The 26891-nt window shown below is 41.7% G+C and overlaps 5 protein-coding genes, 1 long non-coding RNA gene and 1 pseudogene across 7 annotated transcripts; 4 read left to right on the forward strand and 3 right to left on the reverse strand.

Annotated features, from left to right (window-relative positions):
- The first annotated feature begins 740 nt into the window (after positions 1-740).
- LOC147135261 (histone H2B.3-like) lies at positions 741-1251 on the forward strand. Its single transcript, XM_086052757.1, has one exon. The coding sequence runs from the start codon at positions 1012-1014 to the stop codon at positions 1213-1215; it is 204 nt and encodes a 67-aa protein (XP_085908883.1). The 5' UTR covers positions 741-1011; the 3' UTR covers positions 1216-1251.
- Positions 1252-3474: 2223 nt separating this feature from the next.
- Positions 3475-4405, reverse strand: LOC147135262 (histone H3-like). The gene has a single exon (XM_086053465.1). The coding sequence runs from the start codon at positions 4315-4317 to the stop codon at positions 3907-3909; it is 411 nt and encodes a 136-aa protein (XP_085909591.1). The 5' UTR covers positions 4318-4405; the 3' UTR covers positions 3475-3906.
- Positions 4406-4515: 110 nt separating this feature from the next.
- Positions 4516-5385, forward strand: LOC147135263 (histone H2A). The gene has a single exon (XM_086052755.1). It carries the CDS (start codon positions 4674-4676, stop codon positions 5058-5060), a length of 387 nt encoding a protein of 128 aa, XP_085908881.1. The 5' UTR covers positions 4516-4673; the 3' UTR covers positions 5061-5385.
- A 329-nt stretch (positions 5386-5714) lies between these two features.
- Positions 5715-9673, reverse strand: surf2 (surfeit 2). Its single transcript, XM_086052753.1, has 6 exons — positions 9252-9673; positions 8946-9097; positions 8710-8813; positions 7427-7615; positions 7244-7356; positions 5715-5832 (listed from the first exon to the last, which is right to left on the reverse strand). Exons 1-6 carry the CDS (start codon positions 9324-9326, stop codon positions 5737-5739), a joined length of 729 nt encoding a protein of 242 aa, XP_085908879.1. The 5' UTR covers positions 9327-9673; the 3' UTR covers positions 5715-5736.
- Positions 9674-10705: 1032 nt separating this feature from the next.
- bbln (bublin coiled coil protein) lies at positions 10706-12458 on the forward strand. Its single transcript, XM_086052759.1, has 2 exons — positions 10706-10993; positions 11766-12458. Exons 1-2 carry the CDS (start codon positions 10915-10917, stop codon positions 11984-11986), a joined length of 300 nt encoding a protein of 99 aa, XP_085908885.1. The 5' UTR covers positions 10706-10914; the 3' UTR covers positions 11987-12458.
- Positions 12459-12460: 2 nt separating this feature from the next.
- On the reverse strand, positions 12461-26482 carry ciz1a (cdkn1a interacting zinc finger protein 1a; annotated as a pseudogene). Its single transcript, XR_015089750.1, has 15 exons — positions 26342-26482; positions 25710-25935; positions 24134-24264; positions 23814-24049; positions 23652-23715; positions 23351-23438; positions 22882-22979; positions 22606-22781; positions 22360-22490; positions 22186-22279; positions 18771-18884; positions 17359-17481; positions 17196-17274; positions 16322-16443; positions 12461-15227 (listed from the first exon to the last, which is right to left on the reverse strand). The product of XR_015089750.1 is annotated as a cdkn1a interacting zinc finger protein 1a (transcript).
- LOC147135267 (uncharacterized) lies at positions 20840-23532 on the forward strand. The gene is made up of 3 exons (XR_015089751.1): positions 20840-20919; positions 21027-21700; positions 23379-23532. It is a non-coding gene; the product is annotated as an uncharacterized LOC147135267 (long non-coding RNA).
- Positions 26483-26891: the final 409 nt, after the last annotated feature.

The raw sequence follows: 26891 nt of genomic DNA on the forward strand, positions 1-26891 counted from the left end.
ATAATTTCAACTGCAATTCTGTGTTCTGTGTTTTTATTTGTAGATCTATAATTGTTATTTTGTTACAGTTTATTATATTATATGTTACTGAACAGTTGACAAGCTGTGCCATATGCATTTTTGGTGTCCGTCGCGAGCGTCAGCTGCGTCCCACATTGTCCGCCACAAGCATACTCTCTGTCCCACATCTGGTGAGTTTGGATCTGGTCACTCTACCCCAAATACTGTATTTATTTCAACCTCCTACCTCATTGCTTCACTGTAGAAATGCCCCGACAACACGCTGGACCACATGTACTTCCGTAAATAATACGTCATGAGTGACGTCGTATTCTTCTGCGGTTCACTTTGGCGACGCATGTATTCATACAGCAGACAAGACCGAGGTCGCATTTATAAAGTAATATGAACACTTACACACACAAAAAACGTATTTTTTCAGAATTGAGCATTAAGACCTGCGGTGTGAACCTAGCCTAATACGGTCCTCCTTTCCTCTCGTTGTCCTTTTGGCAACTTTCTTTATGTTATGTTTGATACTATCCCTCACCTTTGTTTTACCACGTTTAATTTTGAATAAAATGTTAACATGCGTTGAGGCAGTGGACAAAAACCGCGCTCAGAATTGCATACATCCACTGGCCAATCGGACGAAGGTGACGTCACTGCCCTCCTCGGCCTGCGTTGTAGAACCAGACAAGTGTGAACCTCTCCAAGGTCAAGGGTCAGCCAATCAGAGAGTGGCGTTGGCACATCGCTACTCGCATTAGTCCCCTATAAGAACACCGGTTTGCTGTCCAATATCACATCGTTTCTGCAGCTTAACTTAGTTTCCACATAATGCCCGAGCCAACTAAGACCGCACCGAAGAAGGGCTCCAAGAAAGTGGTCGCCAAAAGCGTCAACAAGTCTGGCAAAAAGAAAAGAAGGCCCAGGAAGAAGAGCTAATCAATCTATGTATACAAGGTTTTAAAGCAAGTGCTTCCCGACACCGGCATCTCGTCCAAGGCAATGAGCATTATGAATTCGTTTGTCAATGACGTCTTCGAACGCATCGCCTCCGAACCTTCTCGTCTTGCTCACTACAACAAGCGCTACACCATCACTTCGGGGGAGTTCCAGACCGCCGTGCGTCTCCTGTTGCTCGGCGATCTTGCCAAGCATGCCGTATCTGAGGGCACAAAGGCTGTCACCAAGTACACTAGCTCCAAGTAAACCAGTGCACACTGCTTCTTTGCTTTCTTTGCTTTAAAAAAATAATAAAACACTTCTTCTTTGCTGATCGCTGTTAGCGCGGGCGAGGCATTAAACACCAGTCAGGATATTTACAGAGACTGAAGTGGAAATGAGACGTGCACATTTATTTGAATGAGGAATGGCCCCAGATTTCGATTTACAAGGCGCCGTCCAATTTGGAAGGTAACAGCCGGAATGGTAGGTTCCAACATGGCCACACTCGGCTGTGCAGTCCGACTCAGCCTCTCTAGAAATGTTTGTTCGCTGTTCATGAGGGTTTTCGTCACTCTCACAGCGCTTCACTCGGGCAGAAGGTGGCGGCTGCAAGCAAGCAGGGACATCGCACGCGACTCCGACTGCGACTGACAGTAAGGAGCTAATGTTGTTGTGCTAACGCCTTTTGTTTTAACGGTCTGAAGTTGCTAGTTGTTGCTATTAGCCGTCCCAATCCTACTGGAGGGAAGCGGGGGCTCCCATCTGCCTGCTGCTGCAAGCCGCGGTCTCCCTTCTGAACGAGAGCTGACACTAGTTTAGCGTTGCTAAATGTCCGAAATATAACTAGTCGGGTTTCGTGTGCGCATTCATGCTCTTGTCCGCTTCAGCTTGTGAAAGTGGAGGAGCAATCGCCAAGGTATTTTTGATTTTGTGGAGGTGATCATGACGAGATCAAGTTTTATGTCAATAAATCCAAACTATTGTGCAGAACACTTTTATACTTTCACAGTTTGAAGTGGACAAGAGTAGTAATGTGCATTTGTATTTTGGTGGCGATCGGTCGCCGTTTTAGACAACAAAACTGTCAAAGCGAGCAATATTACCACGCATGCCTTCCTCGCGTGACGTAGAACGCTGAGACCAAAAAGATAACATAAACTTTTTTTTAATGTAATTTGTCGTAAACCTAATCACAAAAAATACCATAAATCACTACAGTCTTTGTGGGGGCACTTTGGTACTGATGTCATTTTTACATGCAAACCTATTATATAAGTGCCAATGTTAAACTCATCCCAGTGTCCCTTGCTCAAGTATCAACCCTTGCAATTAATTTGTTAATCTCTAATTTAGATTGCACTCTGATTCTCATCCAATCAGAATTTTTGATGTGTTGCCAACGGCAAAGAGTTTTCTGCCTTCTGGTTGGACCCACCAACCAGAAGTTTGTGGACAACTAGGGTGAAGGCCATTGTTACAAAATGACAGACGTTTTTTTTAAACCTTTATTGAATATAAAACAGAAAACTATCACATTAATTTCCACAAAAATGGAACTGAATACAAAGATATTATGTTGGGAAATTCAATTAGTAGTTACATTGTGATATCATTATTAAATAAAATACTGTAGTCTAAAAAAATACAGCACTGTAAAACAGGAATGACATATGGAAGTGATAAAGTAGTTTAGTTCAACTGATGTCACTTCCGGTATCGAGTCTCGAATAGAAACCCTTCCACGAGTGTTTCGTTCTTTTTATTATGTTGCACTACGTAATGTCGTAGACCGAACGTGACTGCGGAACCGCTCTAAAACTAGATTGCGGACCTGAAAGAGGACAGTTGGCGTAACGGGAGGGCGGGAAAAAACGTAATTTCCCCCTTCCTCTCCTCTAATTTTAGATCATAATACTGTATAGCTTTATTACTTTTGAACGTGTCACATTAAAGTTATTTGTTAAAACATAAACTTATTTTATCCAAATACAATAAGGAGTTTGTTTGATAGTGATGACATTCCCAGTCTTGGGTTAAAATTAGATAAGAATATCATAATGGCGCAAAAGTGGTTCTTTGTGTTTGAGTTGTTTGGGAGAATGTTGCAATACTCTTGCTGTTACCGGTGAAGCTTTTTTCAACTTGGTCATACAGTAAATAGTTTGAATAATTTTCATTTTTGCTGATCTGGTTTCAGTTTGTTATCTGTCAGACTAGACCAGTGACATTCATTTTCGGATCATTTGAATTATAATCAAAAAGTTCAAATGTTTAGACTGTTGTAACTTCTACTGAGCAGATCTGAATTACCAGATGTTGGCGTGTGTGGTAAAATCTGAAATGAAGTCATTTACCCAATTGTTATAGTGTATGAGTACATAAACTCTGTGTGCAATTAATGTGTGCATTGACTATACTAACACAGATCCCAAAGTAATTGCAGACTTTTATATCAAGTATCAATTTATTCTCAGATTAGAATTTAATGTTGAAGTTTATTTCCTCTTCTTCTGAGGGGCCCAATAAACCATAGTCCTTTGTGCATCTGAAACCAAGACAATTACCAAAAGTGAAAATATAAAATAAATAACTTGGAATTGAATTCTCGCATGATTAGAATAGCGGAACGATACTGTTTAGCTTTAAGTATACTTTCAAGGTGGAAAAGCACCACACAAGTGAACCCCAATTTACCATTAAGTTGTTCAGCTCTCTGCAATCTACGTCCCTTTGTCTTTGACAAGCAAGCAACTGGGAAAACGTTCTGGCAGCAAAAAGATCTGGGAATAGTTTTCAGCTCAATCAGTTATGGACCCTCATCATTTTTTATTTATTCATTCACATGGAATAGGTACTCTAACCGCTTGGTAACTGTCACTAAGAGCACAGAAATTTCTCATTTAGTTGAAAGTGTGGTGGCTCTGAAAAGAGCCGTTGAGATTTGAAGGAGAACGTTTAAGCTCTCTCCCCACGAATACGACGGGCGAGTTGGATGTCTTTAGGCATGATGGTGACCCGCTTGGCGTGGATGGCGCACAGATTGGTGTCCTCGAACAGACCCACCAAGTAGGCCTCGCTCGACTCCTGCAGAGCCATGACGGCCGAACTCTGGAAACGCAAGTCGGTCTTGAAGTCCTGAGCAATCTCCCTAACCAGTCGCTGAAATGGGAGCTTGCGAATGAGCAGCTCGGTGGACTTCTGGTAGCGGCGGATCTCACGGAGAGCCACGGTACCGGGCCTGTAGCGGTGAGGTTTCTTGACGCCGCCAGTGGCCGGGGCGCTTTTACGGGCTGCCTTAGTAGCCAGCTGCTTCCTGGGTGCTTTACCGCCGGTGGATTTTCGAGCTGTCTGCTTAGTTCTTGCCATCTTGTAGCGTTTGACTTTTGGAGGAAAAGAAGTAGAGCGCAGAAGACACGCGTGTTGCTTTTACACGCTTGGTCGGGTTGTGCATGAGTGACGCTCCCTCATCCTGATTGGTGCGCAGCTCCTGCTGGAGCGCAGCCCCGCCTGCAAGAGAGACTTTGGCCACAAGGCTCGCTGCCAATTGGGCGGAATTGTGTTCAGAGTGCACTCCAAAATGCAAAGCCCTCTTCGCGCCGAAAGCCTCTTCGCTGGTTGGTCTGACTAAAGCGACCCGCGCATTCTGCAACTATTAAAGCAGGATTTCTTCATCGGATGGACACATTTCCTCTGCTGTTGTTCCTCCAGAAAAACTAAGCAAAATGAGTGGAAGAGGCAAAACTGGCGGAAAGGCTAGAGCAAAGGCCAAGACTCGTTCTTCCCGTGCCGGACTGCAGTTCCCAGTCGGACGTGTCCACAGGCTGCTGCGGAAAGGCAACTACGCTCAACGCGTCGGTGCCGGTGCCCCCGTTTACTTGGCCGCCGTGCTGGAGTACTTGACCGCTGAGATCCTGGAGTTGGCTGGCAATGCAGCCCGCGACAACAAGAAGACCAGGATCATCCCCCGTCATCTGCAGCTGGCTGTCCGCAATGACGAGGAGCTGAACAAACTTCTGGGCGGTGTGACCATCGCTCAGGGCGGCGTTCTGCCCAACATCCAGGCCGTCCTTTTGCCCAAGAAGACCGAGAAAGCAGCCAAGTCCAAGTAAAGCAGACTACGAGACCTCCACAACCCCAAAAACGGCTCTTTTAAGAGCCACACACTTCTTCTAAAGAGCTACTCTTCATAGTGATTAATCGATCATACTTGAGGATGAAGAATTTTGTCTTGGCTAACAGAATACATTGAATGGCATACGAAGTTACTAACACATTCTAAACAAAATGTACTGACAATCATTACATTTTTACTTTAATATTGGTTGGAGTGAAGTTGGTTTGTTCCTCTTGAATTTTATTTTGGAAAATAAAACCAGGTAACATTTAAAAATACTGCATTGCTGATTTCGTGATGTATTCCTATTGATAAGATTTTGTGAAACTAAATGGAAGTTTCACATCCATAACTGTCAATTAAAAAAAAAAAATCAACTTTATTGAAACTTTCTGATTGAAATGGATACTTATTTCAGGTCTCTTGATTTACTTGTATTTCCAAATTATATCCCCTCATAGTTGGTCTTAAACACAATGAAACATACATTTTAGTACATACATTAATAGCTAGTAACTTTGCTTTTTTACTGTTTCAGTAAAGTCTTTTTGATTGAAAAACAATTATAAGAGAAATGAGAGCTTGTCTTTCATTTGCAAAAATACTTGTGCATTATTGTGAAGGAACTGTTTTTATATTGCACTCAATATAAAGAAAGACATGTTTATCATTTATTTTCCATTCCTCACTTTCACATTTTTTTCATTTCGGCCTTTCCTGTTGATGCTTTTGAATTTCTTCCGAGAACCGCCGCCACCACCTTGGACCTAGAAAACAGAAATGATTTTGTGTCAGTAAAAGATATTAAAAGAGACATTAGTTTTGTATACAAAAGGTTGAGTGTCTGCAGTTCATGTGGACCCATGAAGTGTTAACTAAAACAACCGAGTAAATCTTTTATTTGTGCAAATTAGGGATGGGAATTTCGACTAATTTGCCCGCCGACTAGTCTCAAATTTTATTTGCAACTAGTCGACTCGTCTATAAGCAAGAAAACTTAATTTAATAAATTGAATTCAAGTTTAAAATGCAAATGTTTTGTGTATTTACAGTAGGGGCTATTTTAGCCCAAACATTCAGGACAGTTTGTTAATTTAAATTCTATTGATGTAACAACTGACTGAATAAAAGTGAACAATTGAAAAAGAAATACATTTCTGATACATTTACCGACGCAATGCATGGCATTTATTATGAATAATGTAATGAGTAATGGTACCGACTCCCAGTCCAGCAGGGTCTCATTCGCCATATGTTAGGTGCATTATCATGCACACAGGCGACGGCTTTATTTTCTAGTGCCCACGTACCCATCACGCTCCGCAGGAGAGCAGCCAAGTTTTCAGCTGTGTGTCTTTCCTCCAAGGTGCATAAAGCACACAGCTGCGGAGATGACTCCACATACGTTATACACGTCATAGTCATGTAAGATTCGGTGGCTATGGACGTCCATCCGTCTGTAGTTATAGCATTGGCTACATAGCTGACGCGCTCAAACGCTCGTAGTATCTACTCTTTCATTTGGTTATGGCTACTCTCGAAAAAAAAAAAAAATCTGAATTTTTCGTTTGCCCTCAACAAAAGAAAGCGGCAACATATCGCGTCATTTTACAAATTAGTTGGGTAAGCTTTGCTGTGTGGTGAGCATCGCAGCGCCTGGCTCGAACAAACGCTCTCATGCTCGTCTGCCTGGCCCCGCCGCCATCGACTTGCTGGTTCACATCGAGATTTACTTTGGATGTGGTTTCTCATCGCTCCGGGAGAGTGGTTGTAAGCGAGTTTATGCTTACAAAGCCTACAGATGACGTTGTTGTCATCTGCTGCATCAAAATACTTTGTATGTACTTTTCTTCCCCAAACTTAGCGTCCCCGCCCCCTACTAAATGTGCGTGGGGGCGGGAGCAATTCTCTCTCTTGGTGCTCAGCTTGTTTACAAAGGCAGAGGCGTGAGGAACAATTTGTGTGATACTAATGCAGCGTTTAACCGACTAGTAAAATACTAAATGTTTAATAAATCGTAGACGGTTAAACGACTAGTCGCGCACATCCCTAGTGAAAATGTGGCTTTTATTGTTCTGTCAACCTACTGTTATGAAACAGTGGCTACCGTAATTATAACAAACAACAAGCAAACAAGATGTCGGTCACGCAGAGTCAACAGAGCCATATTCGGCATACCTTTTTACGTTTCTGCACGGCTAGCGTGTCCACCTCCATCTCGTCACCCTCATCCTCGCACTCTTCCGCTTCCATGTTTTCCTCGGCCGAATTCTTCAAAGTGAACATTGGCGCTATGACGGAAAACGGTGTTAGCAGATGAAAACATATGCAGTAAATATTCGCAGCATACGAGGGTCTCACAGGGGTAGAGGTCGCTCATGCTGTCTTCCGAGTCGCTGCGGTCGTCATTGTCGCTGGAGGACGGTTCCCATGTACCGTTATCATGTTTGGACTTCCTGCCCCGGTGGACGTCCGTGCGCGTCTCCTTCGGCCTTTTCTGCTGGAGTCTGATTGGGACGAACTCGATGCCCTGCTTCACACATTCCTCATCTTGGGTAGCAGACACAAACAACAAAATCAAGTCCGAGATGCCAAATCAATAACTCATCCAGTGCTAGAAAATATAATTTTTGTGGACACTGGCATACAGTTAAAATGGAAATGTATGTCTGTTGATTTTGGGACTGTGGCTAATTGTCTATATAGCATACTGTAGAACCGCTAAAGAAGGACTGGGCAATATGGCCTTTCAATCATATCAGGTTAAAAAAAGAAATCTCACCCAAAAATGTCCATTCCAAATAAGTTTTGCCTTTTGTTTAGTTTGACAATGACATGATTCCAAATAAGTTTTGCCTTTTGTTGATTTTTCCCCTTCTGGGATTTGCTTTAGTTTCCCCAGTACCAAACAAGCTTTCAAAGCTTTTTTCCCTAGCATCAAGGTGCATCAGCTTCCACAGAAACAATAGAAACAAATATTTTTTCTTCAGAGACAAGGTGAAAATAAGTACTTCCTCTTGGAAAAAAGAACACAAAACTTAAAAAAGCTGTGTTTTGGTTTTTAATAAATGTGAGATTGCTGGCTAATGCCCCCATAATCCAATAGTAGACGCAACAAATTGTTAGCGTTCCACAAGACATGTATGCGGCATTCCATCATACACACGGTAGCCTCTGTGTGCTAACTAGCAAGCTTCCAGAAACGACTGTCCCTTTGTCAGAAATGAAAATCGGGCATCAGCCACAACGTGCTTCCTTTTTAGATGCTCGTTTACTACCGCCGTGCTGCTAAGAAAGTGAGATTTACATTGTTTTAAGTAATTTTGTGAAATGCGCCCGGACTTTCGGATTCTGTTGTTAACACTCACTCGGGTAGCCATGATGCCATTACCCACAATAATTCTGTTTACATTTCGGAGGACCCGGATTACCACTACTGTGCATGCACGCTGCAGATAGTCATGACATGAGAGAGCGGCTATAGTTAAAATGGCATTACAAATCAATTTTATTTTTTTACACCAATGCATATTTTAAGCAGTTTATATCAATTTGCATTAAATTGTTGCATCCCTATTTTTTTACACTAGTTGAATTAAAGTAGTTCATACATGGAGATAAACGAGTAATAATAACACGCTCACATTTGGAGAGGGCCTTCTTGAAGCGCTTCCCATTGATGTGTTTCAATACATGGTGCGGCTGTCTGTTCAGGTGTCTGAGGGTCAACTTACAGAAGAGCTGATTGCTGCACAAGACAACACACAACGTCTATAATGAGATCAACTTGATTGAGTGCTTGTGTCATTTCTATGGTAAAATATTGAGCAGAAATGGCAAATAATTTGACAATCAGGAGCGAGCGAATGAGTGTCCTTACGGTTGCTTTGAGCTGGACACAATGTGGGGTTCATACTGGCTGTAGTCAAACTGTGCTTGGGAGCTCAGCTTCTGATACTTTTTCCCTTTGGTGAAATTCTGCAGCTGCTCCAGGTTGCATGGAAACTCATGGCCGTTCAGTGTGCACTTTATCTGAAACAGAATTAAGCGTGTAAATTCGCCATTAATTTTAGTCCCACACATTCAGTCACAACACGCTCCACACCAGAGGCTGGAATTGCATTAGCAAGGCGGCTGCGACTGCTAGCATCACATTCACGGTGTCTGCCGTGACGTGCTCACTCACCTTTTTTTTGTCAGTCAGCTCGAGTAAAGGGTGGTTGAGCAGGAAAGCCTTCACGTTTGCAGGTAAGTCCTCCATAGCTGTAAAACATTCCCGAACTAAAAATCGGCTAATATTTTGAGGTTGCGTTTAATCCACACGTGCTTGTCCGCGACTTCTCTGACGCATTAAAAGTGCGACATTGAATGATCACATTCTTCGAGTGCCTCGCTTGTTTGTTTTTTGCCTATGAAAGGTCCTTTCCTATCCTATTCGAGCGAGATTACCTAAAAGTAATTGGAGTATATGATCGTTATATGTTCGAATCCGACCAAATGCTGAGGAAAGGTGCCTGGATGCAACCTTTAGGTCCCTTTACCATAGGTTACCCCCGACCAATCTTTAAGAAAGAATATTAGGCCTACCCACAATTCTTTACGGCAACAACATTTAAAGAAACAGGACACCGACGTAGTTAACAGATTACGCGAAGGCGCTCGAGTTGAAGCTATTATTAGGTTTAAAAAAATAAATAGTAAAAATAGTCATTTGAAAATGCAACAAAACGTATTCTTTTTTCACAATTGGCAATTAGTAAATGAGGCCAAAAAATTAACGTTCGAAGCAAATGGAAAGGTGTGGTTTAACAAAGTGAAAAATTTTTATATTTTATTTTTTTATTATTTTTTAATCGGGACAATTGCCGCCATCGTTGCAGATTTAAAGTAAACGTCACTTTTTCAACTTCATAACTGATCTCATTTCTGGGTGCAATCCCGAGACCGTTAAAATTCTACCTAGGTAGAATGTTTTCCTGACAACAGAGATATTATTTTATAACGTTATTTATTTTTACATCCAAACCACTGTTGTCCATGCATTGTTGGCTTTTATTTTGAAGGTGGCCAACGACGATATTTCCGTGAAGTATTATTTCGAGACATAGTTTTTAAATAGTTTAATATGTTATGTATAGTAATTATATTCATAAACAAGTGAGGAGTGTTCTTTATTTTTAAGCCAACGTCAAAAGTCTAAGTAATTAATTGACTACTGTCAAGACCATTTCTGCATTTTCAGTCATATGACGAGTTAAGATGTCCATCCAGCCATCATCCAAACCCATTATTATTATCCCCACGAGGGTCGCGGCGGGTACGCTGCAGCCTATCCCAGCAGTATTAGGGCGGTAGGCAGGGTACACACCCTGAATTGGTTGCCACTTACCAAAGATGTAATAATGAACAGGCGAACCACTTTGTTCATATTTTCAAAAAGACTTTACGCAGTGACTTACTGTGCAATAAGACACAATTACACACAAACATACACATTTTAAACGCACAAAATTGTTATCTATTTATACTTTCATTACCCACTTGTTTTTTTTTTTAGTGAGGAGAAAGCGTCTTCCTCGCTTCAAAATCTTTGACAGCACAATAAATCCCGCCCATTAACCTCCCATAATCCCCTTCGTTACTTCGTAAATACTGTAGATACACAGTCTGGGCAGTACTGACGTTTGTCTACTACTAGTGAGCGAAAGTGTATAATCTTAGCCAATCTACAGCAATTGTATTCGTCTTTTCTTCCCGGGTCGATGTACAGTAGATGAACATCTCGTAGACAAGTTCAGGAATAGTCGTTCGGTGTCACCGTCGAAGAGCGGAATAAAACTAAGCTAACAATGTCTGGACCAAATGGAGATCTTGACGTCTCCATTGATGATGGCATCGTCGAGGACGGCGACGAATTTAGTGACGAGGGTAACGAAGAATTTTTTGTTTTTAATCACGTCAGTGGAAGACAAAAAAAAGGGAGTTCTGTCATATTGCCGTTTTTTACTTAGACTTGCTTATTTGATATATTTTATGATGTTCGTTTTAATTCATGTATCTCATTGTTACGTGATTTATTATAATAAAGATCTTTGCATACAGGTGGTGTGCATAAATTACAAAAGGCAAAAAGTGTAAATGCGTACAAAATTAAGAGTAGATAATGATTTAAAAATAATAGTAGTTTGCCTCCTCTTCTTTTATATAACATTGTCCGCCTCTCCATATACAGTTTTTATTGTGCCATGTCCGAATTGATGGGGGTTTTCATTTGCTAATGCTGATGAGTCGGCGTATAGAAGTCACCTTTTTTAGGGACATCAACAGCGTACCCAAACTACACAAATACAATTTGGTTAAAAAAACAAAAAACATGCTGACCACTAACCACCATATCGCCAAAATATTTTTTGTAATTAAAAGAATGTATTTTATGAGTGTAACAGCATCTAACTTTTGACCTAATTACGAAAGACCTCTCCGTTTTAACATTTGTGGGCCCTTGAACACGAAAGTTTCTTCACCCTTGAGCTAATTGTAGTGTATTATTGGTCTGGACTGTAAAGTAATACCAATACGCAATGGCTCACTTTAATATTTTGTATATCTTCTCATGCAAAAAAAAAACATTTCCATGGTTAAATTATGCCCACCCCTCTTGACCAGGTTTAACTAATATTATTTAACATTCTTCTTCCAGAGTTTGCAGCAATAAACACCATGCTGGACCAGATCAACTCGTACCTCGACGGCCTGGAGGAGAAAAACGACGCCCTCAACAGCAAAATGCACGAACTCCTTGAGTCTAATCGGCAAGCCCGGCTGGAGTTCAGAACCCAGTTGGAAGAGCAACAGTCCGGGGCCGATTGCTCCCATTCGCAAGGCATGAACGAGGATGACACGAGAGAGGCTTGTAACTGAACAGCGACAATAATCAGTGTTATCATCATCATCAGAAGAATAATTTCCCAAAGCTAGATATTTTTAGGAGTGTATTTGAAATGTCGCAGAAAATTCTCTAATTTCATCACTGGTTCAAGATCAGGGGTCCGGAATCCCCGGTCCTCGAAGGCCATATCTGTTTCAAATGATCAGCTCATCAGCAGCTCTGCAGAAGCTGGATAACAATCCTGATCATTTGAATCAAGTGTGCTGGAGCAGGAAGACATACTGAGCATCCAGGATAACCAGCCCTCGATGAGCAAAGTTGCCCATCTCTGTTCTAGATACTCCCCTTAAGTGTGACTCCTAGTAATAAAATAGACCAGCTTCCCGTTTTGCTTGCATTCTTGTCTGTATAATTTATCTAAATGTGGCAAATGTAAGTTGTAATGTTTATTTACTCTGTTAATGATAATGATGTACAAGTTTAAAAAATAAAAAGATGAAAGGAGGGAATTGTTGGGGCATTTTAATATAAATTAAAATGACAAACCCGAAAAATACATTTGAACTTGCAGCATTTTAGAAAACATGTCTTGATTTCAGTTTTGTCAGTGGCTGAATAAAAAAACAGTAATGACAAACAGGTTTGTTTTGAAATCACATCATTCAGTGCTATAATACACAGATTAAAGACCCTGACTTAAAAAAAAAAAGGGAAACGGGGCAGGAAGCTTGTGCTAATCATGTGCTAGGTCACCATGGTGATGTCAATCTTTGCTACATGTGAGTAAGACTTAGTGGCTTGAAATAACCACAAATAAGGATGAAATGTTTCTGGAACAAGTGATGCATTAGAAACTTCCGAGCAGAATGGTACAAAAAACAAAGCCAAGGTAAACGTTGCTAAGCCTTTTTTTTCTTCCATCAAATATTAACACATCACTTAAAACGTTGACAAGATTGTGACACAAAAATGCCATTAACAAACACTGATGGTCCAAATTGATTGAAAATACACCATGATATGAGGAGCCGTCTTGCAATCAGCATGAACCTGCGTTGACGGACAAGTTTCAAGTTCATTTAGAAGAGAAGTATTTAGTCTTCAGAATACCAGTAGAACCTTCAAAATGGATCAAATGCTATTGATTTGTGACATTTATTTTCAAGTTGTTAATTTCAACACATTTTTCCCTATTGAAAAAATTCAAAGGGAATTTAATCAGTTTTAGGGGTCAAACTTTAGCCTTGATAAAAACCTTTAACTGTAAGCTATTTTAATTAACTTAACATTCAATATACAAAAAAAACAGAAGTTACATGAAACCAGAAACGAAGTAAAACTATTGACTGACAGACACGCAAATGGAGGGACATCTTATAGGTATTTCTGGAATTAGTTCAAGGTGCGTATTTTTTTTTCTTGGAAGTCTTTCAGTGGTAGATGAGTAGGGTTGGTGGGTTTTGTAAACCCATGGGCCCTCTTGTGGTCAAACCTTTTTAATGTAATTATTATTTTTCAAATTATTTTTTAAATGTATTGTTGCTGCGGTTGACCCTCAGGTAGCACGGAGTGTAAGGTCAACAAGCACTGTCTGCCTCATGAAATCCAAACCGAGACGGTTACGATTTTCCTTTCAACAACTTTTAATCAAAAGGGTTCACTCTCTCGTATGCGTGTTTGAAACCGATACGACACCTTGGAGACGTTTGAAAACAGGTGACTTTTTTTGACCCAACCTTTACTTTGAAGGTGGAATTGCTAATTTCCTGTTGATTTTATCTGGAAATTGTCAATGTATGAAATGTAGGTATTACCTAGACCTGCATTTAGGTATTTGTTTCATGTGTCTATGACATTCCTACTGGGAGTTATAGGTAGTTTTTTTTTCTTTAGGGGGTGCTAAAACGCATTTATTTTATTTTTTTTTAATGACACAAAGTTATTTTATTTGAATTTTATTTTGTGTATTTATTTGTATTGTGTTTGGAATATGTTATTTATGTTATGGTGGTCATGTATGTCATTTATCAAATTGTCCTGCTTGTATAGGGTCCGGGGAAAGGGTGGGAATGGATGGCAATAAAACAAGGGAGCTATTGCAATTCTAATCACTGTCATGGTCTTTTCCTGGCTTATGTATTCCTTACTTTTTGGGGGGCTTTTTTCTGTCCTCTATTCATGTGTGCAACGTCGGGCCCCTCTGACCTCAAAACCCATGTGGAATACAGCCCAGCTACTCCACTGAAATCTTTGATATCCTTTTATCAGATTTGCAAGCCAATTTGAGTTTGGAACGATCAGAATGCCCGTTTTCAATTTATTTCCATTGGTCAGAAATCAAATAACAGATTTTGAACTGTCTATTTTCTCATCAATATTCACTATGTAAATAAGATGTGCTCCAGTTGGATGTGTGTTGTCCTTAATTTTGATATAAAAACAGCTTTCCTCCAAGTGACAGCTGCGGACATGTGGCCGTTTTATGGCTGCCTCTTTGAATTGTAGCTCATTGTGGCTTGATTGGCTCTGTTGGAATTCAGCGGTTCAGAATTGTGCTGTGTACGGCACATTTTATGAAGGATGACAATCTAAGTTTTCAAACATTACATTTCACCTTTAACCTCTCAGCCACCAGAGGGGACTGAGACCAATGTGTGTGTATGTGTCGCTTAAAACCCGGAAATCTATTTGGAGTATGTGTAAAAAAAAAAAAGGATGACTTGATGAAGCCATCCTCCATAAAATGTGACAAACACAGCCCAATTGTAATCGTTTAACTCACCTCTAAGGTCACACATACTCTGCCATCGAATTTGGAAATTAATGGAGAATTAAAAAAAAAAAGTCTCTCAACCATCCTTCAACGTTTGTTAGCGGCTCTTCCGGACTGCCATTGAATTTGGAAATTAATGGAGGATTAAAAAAAAAAAAAAAGAAAAGAAAAAATGTCTCTCAACCATCCTTCAACGTTTGTTAGCGGCCCTTCCGGACCTGCGTCTGGTGTTTGGGTTCAGCAAAGCCTTTTCATCATGCTGGTAGATCTCTACTGTCAGCGGGGAGATCGGCTGGAGCTTTGGACACTTGACAAGTGCTAGGCTCTTCCGCTTTGTCCTGTAGCTGGTTTTCTGTCCCAAGTGTACTGCTGAGTTTTGATACAGACCTGGTACTGGAGGGGCAATCTTCTTCCAGAGAGTCTGTGGGCGTGCCTGTTAAAGACCTGCGGTTGTTGTTGTCAGTGTTGTCACACTTTTCGCCGAGTGATTCTTTGCGTCTCTGAGGACGGACAGCACAAACAGAAGAGGTATTTTTCACAATTCACGACACTTTCCTCACGTCTTAACATGTCAAAATACCACGAGGATCAATAACTATATGATTTTTAGTCTATAGTCCTGTCCCATAAGGACTGGGGGCGGCTGACTATGACCAGCCGAGAGTGTGTATCAAAAAGTGCCAACATAGGCAGTGAAAGAATGGATGGTACTTTCACTCGTGGATCTAGCACTTGAACACCAAGCTGTCAAATTAGATTCTTTGTCCATTAGAGTAGCATATCCATGCATGTGGACTATGCAGAGGACATAACGCCAAACGGAAAATAATAACTTGTCATGCCACAACAGCTAAGTCGAGTTGAGGTCAGGAATAAAGCTGCAAAAAGTTACAACGTACCTCGAAAAGTTTTGATGTTCATTACTGCTTGGTTTGACAAACTGTCTATAAATGAAGAACCTTCAGTAGTGTTGCTTCTCTTCCAAGGAGTGAGTGGCCATCCTGTAATAAGACTGCAAGAGCGAATAATGCTCAATGGTGTAAAAAAGAACCCTAGAGTGTCAGCTACTGGTGACAAATTTACCCATACGTAAAACAAGAATGGGTTTAGTAGGAGAACACCAAGGAGGGAGCTGTTGCTGTCAACAACAACAAAAAATATTGCTGCACGATTGAAGTTTGCTCAAGAGCACTTGGATGTTCCACAGGAATACTGGCAAAATAAGTGTAAAATGTTTGGGAGGAACACACGAGGCCATGTGTTTAGGAAAAATAGCACAGCAGACCAATATCAAAGCCTACAAATACAAAAACATTATTGTGTGGTATTAGTTTAAGCAGACTCTGTACATTTATTCTTGTGATTTAGATGAAGATCAGACTAAATTTTATCATCAGTTTAATTTATGAAGATGAAATTCCAGATGATTCACTGAATTTTCCTCCCGCTGTAATAATTAAAAGTCATCAGCAAAGTGTCCATCTGTTTAGATTCTCATGACCTATTAAAGGGTGTGAGCTCATCCAACTGATTTGGACCAAAGAGGCTATAGAGGAGGTGTGAAAGCACCCTAAGATGACTGCAAAGATCTTACCTTGAGGTTGTCAAAATGCTTGAGGGACTTGCAGTGTGTGTGTAAAGCCGGCGAGTCAAAATGGTAGAACTTGTTGCAGAGTCGGCAAATGAAACCAGCCACCGGCACAAAGAAACTGGACCCTGTGGAAAGAAAGTGGTTGAAAAGCTAAACTAAATATGATAATGGTATTACTTATTATACCAAGTACTCATGTGCTTGCCTTGCATTTCAGTCTTTTTTTGTCCCATTTTTCTTTCCTGCTCCATCAACCACATGTGCAAAATCAACTGTTCAATGTCTTTAAAGCGGACGTTAACCCAAACAGATTTTTTTCCAGAATATGTTCCCAGTAGGCCCACTAGTTGAAACAGGGCATTCTGATAAATATTGCGTTTGTGGAATAAGTGTTAATCCACCCGTTTTTAGCCATCGCTGGGGGCGGCCATTTTGTGACTGAAAATGACATCACAACTGCTCACAATGACCAATCACGGCTCAGATTCAGAAAACAGGTTAGCTGTGATTGATCGTTGTGAGCAGTTGTGATGTCATTTTCAGTCGACAGAAGACAAAATGGCCGCCCACAGAAATGGCTAAAAACGAGTGCATTTTGCTGCTTAATTTATATTCCACAAACGCAAAATTAATCAGAATGCCGAGTTTCAACTAGTGGCTCAGCTGGGAACATATTCTTGAAAAAAATATGTTTGGGTTGACTTCCATTTTAAATGAGGAGAATATATAAAAAAAAAAAAAAAAATCATGCAAATACAGCTCATGTTCGATTTTTCTTTTTAATGTGCTGCACACTCTGTGCTCTGTGCTGAGAGCACGAGAGCAGTGCGCAATTGCTCACGCGCGCAGCTAAGGGGGAACATTGCTCGTGGCTCACCGTAGACGGTGTCGGGGTCATACTGCTCATCGCTCGCCATGTCCTTCAGAGTCACCTCTCTACACGAGCTCCAGCCATCCTGCCACAGAAAGTCAATGCTAAGTTTACAAGATTTGATTTGAAGATTTGAAGTATTCATCGTGAAAAGCAATAAAAAAAGCACATGGTTGTCAGGGAAGTCTTCTTCATCCCAGTCGAGCCTGTCATCTTCCTCCTCCTCGTGTTCCTCCATCTCAAAGCCATCTATGTCCGGCAGCTTGGAAGAAGTGCCAGAGTTCCCCTTTTCCTGAAGCGGGTGACAAACATGGCAGCGGTTAAGGAATAGGGTATGTATAGTCTATGGCAGCAGATGCTGCCATAATTGATGTGGATCAGCGTATAGATGAACGACTGTTTTCAGAATTGGGCATTGTCTAACCGTCACCACGTTCCGTCCTGCATATTTAATCGACCCACGTGGTCTCGACGCCGTTTGGAGACTCAAACCGACTGGGACCACATGGGTCGATTAAATGCAGGACGGAACGCGGTGACGGTTAGACGATGACCAGCTCTGACTGTTTTTGCAAAGTAGAAAAAAATTCAGCGCAATCAACTCAAGGGCTTTTGCTCGCTACTCGCTTTTGTTTTCAACAGTCTTTAATCATACTGTGCAGCTGATTGTTTGTCGCTCATTGTCTGATGATTCTTTCTGTTCGCCACCATGTTTTCGGTGTATAACGGGCACATCGGCAGGCCACGGAAGCCGGAAATGGGGATTTTTTTTGTGTGTAAACAAACAAGGCTTGGAAAAAAAAGTTCTTTTTTTTCTTTTTTTTTAGATATTTACAAATTAATTATTTTAGCCAGAGGTGTAAATTTACAGACTGGACAGCGGCAGAAATCAGAGTTCTAATGGAAATATGTTGCAAGATATTTTAAGACTGTTTCAAGAAAAGAACAGAAATGTTGATATGTCCTGCTGGAGACAAAGGAGGCAAATCACTTTCATATATTTTGGGGCTGCCCCATTTTAACAACATTCTGGAGAGAAATATATAAAACATTGAATACTGGTTATAAAACATATCTACCTTTGAATTTTAAGACACTGTACTTTGGCCAAACTCAGCTATTGAATCGAAAGAAAGATGTAAAATTAATGCAAACTCTTCTAGTGGCTAGTAAAAAGACAATTAGCCGAAAAGGGTTGAACCTATTACATTTTGGGATACTTATAGAGATATATAAAATGGAAAAATGTATTAAATATCTGAGAACTCCGAAAGCCGAGCTTGATCAAATTTGGGCAAAATGGATAGATTTTACTACCCAGACTTGTATTGACTTTTATCTATTCCTGAATCTAAATGAACTAAATTACTTTTCCATACATTAAGCCACCTTTGTTCTTTTTTTTCCCCAACAACGTTCCTCATTCAAAAAAGAGGGATAGTGATATTGTAAAAAATATAATATACTTTTTTAGATAAAATAAGAACAAAAAAATGTTAGCCCAAAAAAGCAACAACAACAACAAATGGATTAAATTAATTCATCACAGAACCCTCCTCCATGAGGAATGCCCTCGGATACCTTCTCTAATCTTTGACGGTGCTCCTGAGACTGCAAGTGTGCCACAAATAGCTTGGAGCTCCTGAAGTGCTTCTTGCAGAGGCTGCAGGACGACACAGCTGCTCTGCTCGCAAGCTGAAGACAGAAAGGCAGGAAGCATCTTAAAAATAATGTATTTTTAAAATTATGTTTTGAATGTTGTTGCGATGATGAGTGGGCACTGACGAACGTATCGAGCACATTTTGAATGTTCAGAGTTTTGTCAACCATGTGTAAGGTTCCTATGGACAACATTATGTTGTGTAGTCTTTTAAAACAACCAGCAGAGGGTGGAATTAAGCATGTAGCATGCTTTCTGAATACAATGCAGTGAACTCCACCCTATTCTGATTTGCTTTACACAAACGGACCTCCTGTATTTTCCGGACTATAAGCCGCTACTTTTTTCCTAAGTTTTTAACCATGCGGCTTGTATAAAGGTGCAACTATTCTGTGGATTTTTCTTCAACCGCTAGGGGCGGTCTAACCAGAATTAAAATACAATACAATTGCCAACTAACAGGATGTGACTGCAGGTGGAGGAGTTCAACATGTGAGGGTGCGATGCACTAGGTTAAGCACTAGGCGTTGCATGGGGTGGTATACGTAAGTAGAGCAATAAAAGGTCATTAACTGACAAAGTGGAGTGGCAGCAGTGAAATGAAGATAAGCAGAGCTGGGTATTCCGTCCCGGGGGCGGAACGGTCCATCCCTCCATCCCGGACGGACGCCCATTTTTGCGACGAAGGACGGGGGGATAAGAAATTTTTAAAAAAGGGACAGACTAAGCAATGGCGGGGGTGGATTTTACTCCATCCCACTAACCATCCCTCATGCGTGCGACGTGGACGTGAGGCAGCCAAAGTTCATCTCAACCTACTCGGCAAAATGGGCAAACGACAAAAATGGTCTCCAAACGCTTCAAACACGCCACAAGTTACCCAACTGCGCGTACTTATTTGTATTGGAAACGCCTCGACGGGAACGCTGTGCACTGCACACGTTCGGTCTGCACGGAGGGGGGAAGAAATGGAAGGAGAGGAAGACTGAAATGAAGGAAAAGGAGAAGGAACGTTGGCGTTTGACCGCAGGAAATTTGAAACCTGAATGCCGCAGCCGCTTCATTCGCGCACATCTGAGAGGGGAGCGGCTTTGCTTGGTAGTAGACGACGACTGGCAAAACAAACAAAAAAAGGTTTCGACATCGCAATCAAGTGGCTGCTGCTGTGCTAAAACTAATGCAAACTATATTGCCGTCTTGGTAAAGTTCAACGGGTGTAAAAAACTAAAGAAACAAAGTAAACACATACCAGGTATAACAAGTTCCTCGCTCACGGTTTTCCAAGCCTGGTCTCTTTTTTTCTTCTCCCGGTAGTGGAAGCTGGCCATCTTATATAGCTCGGGATGTCCACAAACCACAACGATAATCCCACACAAGCACCCGCCGAGTGTACAGGCTGCTGTGTGTGACATAGTACTCCACGATACTGATTGGCTGCCGCGAGGCGAAGAGAGAAAACGATTCATTTGTTTTAGCCTTGCCGAATGGACGAATAGGCGGATTTTCGGTGCTTCGCTCCGCGTCCCACCGCGTCCCACCGCTCCAAACGCATCATCCGCGCCGCTCTGCACGCATCCGCGCCGCTCTGCACGCATCCGCGCCGCTCTGCACGCATCCGCGCCGCACGCATCCGCGCTGCTCTGCACACATCCGCGCTGCTCTGCACACATCCGCGCTGCTCTGCACACATCCGCGCTAACTACACTGACTTCAATTGAATTGCGCCCCCAGATTCAACTGAACATTCACATGTAGCAGCACCGAAACTGCTCCTGCGCAAATCCACACACATACTGATGGTGTTACAGTCGGCGCTCTGGAAGCGGAGGGGAAACCAGCAAGCCAATCAGCAACCCGAAGGGCTGACCAATAGAAGCGCTCCCTGGACCGTGCGTCTCCACCCATCCGTTCAGAGACTGACCTCTCTCACGTCCGCTGCATTGAGATATAAACAATGACCGCTGTTAAATAAAGCTACAACTCTCGACTCGTTCACTTCATCGCCTTACATACACCGTGTGGTGGCAAGCAGTTTGTCAAACCGTTAACCCAGAAGTGGGTGCCCATAAGGTAAGCATGTTTGAAGAGTAAATTAGCCAGCTAGTGAGCTTTAAATAAACCTCCGCCGTTAGCATCTCTACCGCGGCGTCATGCACAGACATTTTTTTTTTTGGTAGGTAGGGGCGGACGCAAGGACGTTACTGCTTTAAAAGGACGGGGACGGAGGATAATATTTTTTATGAATAAGGACGGAGGGACGAGGATGGGAGGGTACCCAGGTCGCGGACGGGGGACGGACCGGCAAAAAAGGGTCAAGTGCCCAGCTCTGAAGATAAGTACTTTATTTTCTCTTGGTTCTGGTCCGTTTCAATCAGCAAAGTTGCTGCCATGTTAAAAGGCACTGTTAGGAAAGAATCTGTTAAGGTCCATACACTTACAGTTCAAAATCGTTCTGTAAATGCAGTAAATATCTAATTTTTCAACATAGATAGGTGCATCTTATATAACGGTGCGGCTTATAGTCTGGAAAATACAGTATTTGCAGTTTTCTGCAGTTGCAAAAATAGTAATATGTTATTTTCTTGGCGTATAACATTTACTATCCTTTACTAATCCTCTAATAACATAACTACAGATGTCCATGGAGTATACAATACTGGAATACTGCAAGTACTGTTCATACTTCTTTGGGGTTAAAACCCAACGCGGTAATTTATTTAATGTTGAGTATCACTGCATACTTTTGTGCTCTCTTTAATGCTTAAAGGAACTCCCCTAAGGCCACAGTACTACAAAGCCTTCTGCCAACCAGATGAGGCACCAGACGAAAACGATAACACTCCAGGAGAAGGTAAACCCCGTGGATATGCTTATGCTCAAAGAAGGACAATTACGAAACTATGGCGTTAACAAGAGTACAGTGCGGATATCCATAAAATTCTAAAACGTCAATACTACCATGATGCAACGTAGAAAATAAAGTAGTAGGGAGGCGTCAATTACTTGCAGATTTCAGTTATCTTCTAATTCTGCTATACTGTACTTTTCTTTCATTATAATTCCAACCAATATAATTATTGGTTTAACATCTTCCCTCACTGGTTGGGAGAAATCACAAGGTTCAAGCATGTGGCAGCCATTTGGGTTCAAGTTGGAGCTCCTTTCCCTATAAGGCCAGTTACATTTGTAACACATTTTACATAATTGTGGTCAAATATACTTTCTGCAAATACTGTCTGTCATTAACAAAATAATTTACCAATAATAAATCATCAATTCCTAGTATTTTTCTTCAAGGCCTTTCCTTTCATTATGAAAACCAACAGTAAAAGTTACTTTGTGTTCCTCTGTGCGTCGATGGTCCGAGATGCTGGTGGAGTATTGAGCGCAACAGGTTGGGCACCAACGCTGCGTAACTGCTTTTTTGTCTCTTTTGAGGGCGGGAAAAACAAAAACAGTAATTACAGCATGGAAGACTCCCAAGACACAAATGAGCTTGTCTATACATACCCGTCTTTACTGGCCCCGTGTAGAGTCTCGTGCAGTCGTGGCAGCAGTGTGACCAGGCACGCATTGCTCATGTGCTGAATCTCCATCATCCTCTGCTGGTGGGAAACGCTGTTCATATGACTCCGGAAATTCTTGGAAAAAAAAAGAAATAGAAAAAAAAAAAAGAAATAAACACAGAGACACCCACAAAGAGTTGGTTAAAGAAAGACTCGTAGCTGACTGAGTATTGCCTGATGTTTGACCTACTTCCTGACTGTGGCAGGTGATGGTGCAGAGGTAGCAGTAGAACTTGTTGGCACCTTCTGCAGCACTGCCCTCCGTTTCCTGTTTGTCTGACGGCTCACCATCTCCCACCGCAGTAGCGGGGCTCTCCTCCACTCCTGAACCCAGCGTAGAGCCTCCTTCTTGTATTAGGAGGCAGTCTGCAAACAAAGATAAAAGATTGCAATTCAGTCCACAAATAAATGCGACTTTGAAACGGCATTTGATTTCGTCCATGTGGTTTCACTTAGTGTAATTTACCATCAGGCTGGCTGCCTTCTGTGTTGCATTCTAATGGCAGAATATCGCCATCTGAATCTTCAGTGGTGAGAACGGGATCCTCTTGAGGCTCCTCAAATCTGATTGCGCACAAATGATAAAAAACATGAAACTGCATGAAGGAAACTTGATTCAAAGAAAGCATCTCCGACACAAGATTCTGCATAACGGAGGCATTATTCTTGTAAAATTCAGACTTTTTTTCCCTTCATAGTATGACTCTTTTCAGATGGAGACTTTTGGCACGGCGGTATTCCTTTACTTAGGCGTAGTCCTGCCTAAGTAATGACTCTGATATTACTTCAAAAGGTCGAAATGTGATGGTTGACTTTGTCCACCAATTCTGGGATGGGAAAAATGACATCTTTGACAGGCCACGCCATATCAGCTAGATGTTCATGAGCAGACTGGTCAGAATTTTACAGTTGTGCAATTAAAATGTTTGCCCCACTCTTCCATCCTCTGCCTCTTCACCGCAGGTTCTTCAAGCTGTTCCTCAAAGCTCTGAGCAGATCCATCCACCCATTCCACATCACCATCTGTGGGTTACAGTAAAAAAATGTACAAAACATCCACTCAAAGAGTTTTATCAATATTTCTGTCTTTACACTGACAATTATGCCCCGTTTTCAGAGAAAGGTGGTTATTTAACAATGTTTATTATCATTGTTGTCATTCATGTAGCATTTTATAGTCAACAAAGACACTTTCTTTTTTTAAAACAAACATTACATCCTGGATTAAACATGTACCTGTTTCAGTCTCTCTGGCCTTGCTTACTGCTGCCAACTGCTCGCTGTCATTCTTCTTGTCCAGCTGGGAAGCAACAGCCACAAAAGAAAATGTTCAGACCCTTTTATTTCATCACTTACCTTCTTTTTTTTTTTTTTTTTTTAAGCTGATGCTCTTATTACTGTGTTGGTGGTGGTAACAGAGCTGGTGGCCATGCTGGTGGCAGCCGTACTGGTGGTAATGGCAGCATTACTGTAGTAGCGAGGGTGCGGGTGGAAGGCCCGGGCAGCAGCGGGGAAACCCCTGAGGGGGGACTTCATTGCCATGCCAATTGGAACTGGCCCCAGCAAAGACCTGTTTGCCCCTGTGAAGAATTGACGGAACTGCTGTCCGGCCAGCCCAAAGCCCCGCATGTTACCTAAGGAAATACAACATGATACATGACATACAGCAAACGTAGTGCATATGTTTAAGTGTTGTGTGTTTTGTCTTCAGGCTTCACCCTGCATTTGCTGCATCATTAAGGCTCCTTGCAGCATGGGATTGGGGCTGATAATGGTGGTCTGGGTCGCCTGGCACAGGTTGACCATTCTGGGAGGAGGTGGCGCTGTATGTGGAGGCACAGGAATGGCTCTGGCAACAATGACAACCACAGTCAATTTCCATGACACGGAAAGAGGCTGATCTTTAGGGGCAGTCAAATTATGAAAATAAATTCAACGGTTCTCAGTTCACACTCATATTACAATTTACTCTAGCAAAACTACTACTTCAGGCTTTACGATACATAAATAAAAGGGTAAAAGGGTCAAATTCTGAGAACAGTTATTTTACAACCATTTCTTACTATTATGGTATGTTTCTTGTTAATTGGCAATATACTTCATCCTCATTCAATTACACATTGAAAAGATGATCAAGACCCTGTGAATAAACAACAGAAAGGTAGGTGCTGTAAAGTTAGAAGGGAAACACATTGAAGATGTGGATCATACATCTCGGTTCCATTGCACGTAAACAAGGTGGTCGAGGGAGTGATATGAACAGCAGAAAAAAACAAAGCTGAAACTGCCTTTTCAAAATTGAATTGTGTGAAAAATCTAAGCAAGACAGTCGGAAAACTAAATTAAATAGGCTGGACTCTTTTCAATACCAATGTTTGAAGAGAGCTATGCACATTTGCCTAATATCATCTCCATGAATGAGCTCAACAATGTAAACACAATTTCCACAGATAAGTCTTGAAGTTAAGAGAAAATGGAATTGGGTAGGTCACATACTAAGAAAGTCAACTGATCACAATTGCATGATTTCATTAACTTGGCAGTCAGAAGAAAAAAGAAAAGTTGGAAGGCCTAGAACAACATGGAGACGGAAAGTTGAAAAAGGACACAAAGGATGGTGAATGGGGAACAAGGGCCGAAGCAAGGATTTGAACTAAATAAGATCTAATGGAAAAGTAGTGGAGGCCTTATGTGCCAGGCAGTATGAAGAGGATAGGTACAGAGGTCCTTGCGGACATATTTCTAACTTTATTCTCAAATGCAACTTTATTCCCTTAATTGTAAGACTTTGGTATCAGTATTTCTTCTTCATATGACTGTATAGTATTGCCAGTTACAACTTCCTTCATATTTGGACTTTTTTCATCTAGAATTATTACCGGGGTACTTTGCTCTAAGGATATATCTCAATTCGAGTCTATTTTACTCAAAGAGCACTTTAAAACGACCACAGCTGCAACAAAGTGTTGCACATAAAACTCTAATACAAAAAATGCAGACATACAACATACATAATGCAGACACTAAAATAAGAGCTCAAGTTGCTTGCTTTGTTGAAAGCAAAGGAACAAAAATTGAGTTTCAGGCGGGTTTTATAAATTTGGCAGATTTTAACTTTATTCATGTAATTCTGTGACGTTATTCTCTTAGTGTAGGGAGAACAATGAAAACGATAATAATTAAATAACAGAACAAAATGTAATAATTACACATCTAAGCGCTGAACTAAAGCTCAGGCTACTACTTTACCCGAAGGCCTCGGGCAAAGCCTCGGAGTCGCGTCCAAAGGCTCACCGCGTTGCCTGGTGATGTTGATGGCCGACATGGTGAGGCGGAGCGGGCTGTGGCGGTGGAGGCGGTGGGGGCGGCGGAGGCGGGGGAGGCTGCTGGTGGAAAAGTTGTTGTAGCTGCCGCAGGTGCTGGTGGAATTGCTGCTGCTGTTGTTGGTGGGAGTGAGGGTTGAACATAACGAGCTCTGGTTGCCTTCCTTTTCGCCAAAAGCTTGTGGTTGTCAGAGCTTCTAAAACGGAAAGAGGCTCAATGCTAACTGGGCAACTTTCAATGACAGCCGCCTCGGGCACACAACAGGTCGCTTTCATAGGTCGCGATGACAACTAGCTAACGTTAGCAAGCGAGCTAATACAAAGCGCTAAATTGGATTTGCTTTATTTTGCTGCTGTCGGCAACGAAACGAAGTACCTCTAACAGAAAGAACACGCATACTCTCCATAAAAAAATCTCATGAAATGGCGACAAGGTACAGAACGAACTCAAACAGTGCCACTACAAGACAAATAAACAAAGCTAACGTTGGACGCCTCTCAATGGCCGAATACAGTAAGTTAGCTTAGTCTAGAGTAAAACGGACTATGCGCATGGGTCTACTCCTTTATGTCATACCTCGTCGATACGTCGTCCCTACTTACCTGCCAAAAGCGAGTCAAGGCGACGATGATCGTTAATTATATCCTCCAAAAGACCGTAAATGCGACCTCAACGCGGCTGCTCCACACTGAACTATTTTTCTCCGGCTCGGCGACGACTGCACTTTGGTACCCTCTATCGGTCGCCCCCAAAACGGAGAGTTCCTGCGTTGCCTTATTTGTGCACTGCGACTGTATAGCCATTTGGCCTCATAAATACATTTTCACGAGGTCAACTCGTGGTATGAAATTAACTATAAGATGCTATCTACACAGATAAAACTTGCTTCTTTTTTTTTTGTTTCTTTTTTAACAGTAACAACAATACAAAAGTGTTCCTGTCCGTGGTAACTTGCAATTCAGCACCATGGACAGATCTGTACAGCAGTCATTGCTCAGGCAGGAAAGCACTGTACCGTAGCAATACACCAATGCCAAAAGTAGATACATTCAACAAATTCCATTAATAACATTTACATTTTAGTCCCGGCATCTTTTCCTTCCAGACTTCCTCCCTTCCTTTATTCTTACATTCTCTCCTTACTTTCTTACC

This window comes from Filicampus tigris, chromosome 15, assembly GCF_054856515.1.
Source record: "Filicampus tigris isolate MCC_2025a chromosome 15, RoL_Ftig_1.0, whole genome shotgun sequence".
Taxonomy (NCBI): Eukaryota; Metazoa; Chordata; class Actinopteri; order Syngnathiformes; family Syngnathidae; genus Filicampus; species Filicampus tigris.

Bases quoted from the DNA above. Each gene is read 5' to 3' on its own strand.
- LOC147135262 (XM_086053465.1), bottom strand. From the start codon at position 4,317: ATGGCAAGAACTAAGCAGACAGCTCGAAAATCCACCGGCGGTAAAGCA.
- surf2 (XM_086052753.1), bottom strand. From the start codon at position 9,326: ATGGAGGACTTACCTGCAAACGTGAAGGCTTTCCTGCTCAACCACCCT. The intron at 7,357-7,426 runs GTGAGACCCTCG...TTTCCGTCATAG, and splicing joins CATGAGCGACCTCTACCCCT to CGCCAATGTTCACTTTGAAG. The intron at 5,833-7,243 runs GTATGCCGAATA...TCTGTTTTCTAG, and splicing joins CCGTGCAGAAACGTAAAAAG to GTCCAAGGTGGTGGCGGCGG.
- LOC147135263 (XM_086052755.1), top strand. From the start codon at position 4,674: ATGAGTGGAAGAGGCAAAACTGGCGGAAAGGCTAGAGCAAAGGCCAAG.
- LOC147135261 (XM_086052757.1), top strand. From the start codon at position 1,012: ATGAGCATTATGAATTCGTTTGTCAATGACGTCTTCGAACGCATCGCC.
- bbln (XM_086052759.1), top strand. From the start codon at position 10,915: ATGTCTGGACCAAATGGAGATCTTGACGTCTCCATTGATGATGGCATC. The intron at 10,994-11,765 runs GTAACGAAGAAT...TTCTTCTTCCAG, and splicing joins CGACGAATTTAGTGACGAGG to AGTTTGCAGCAATAAACACC.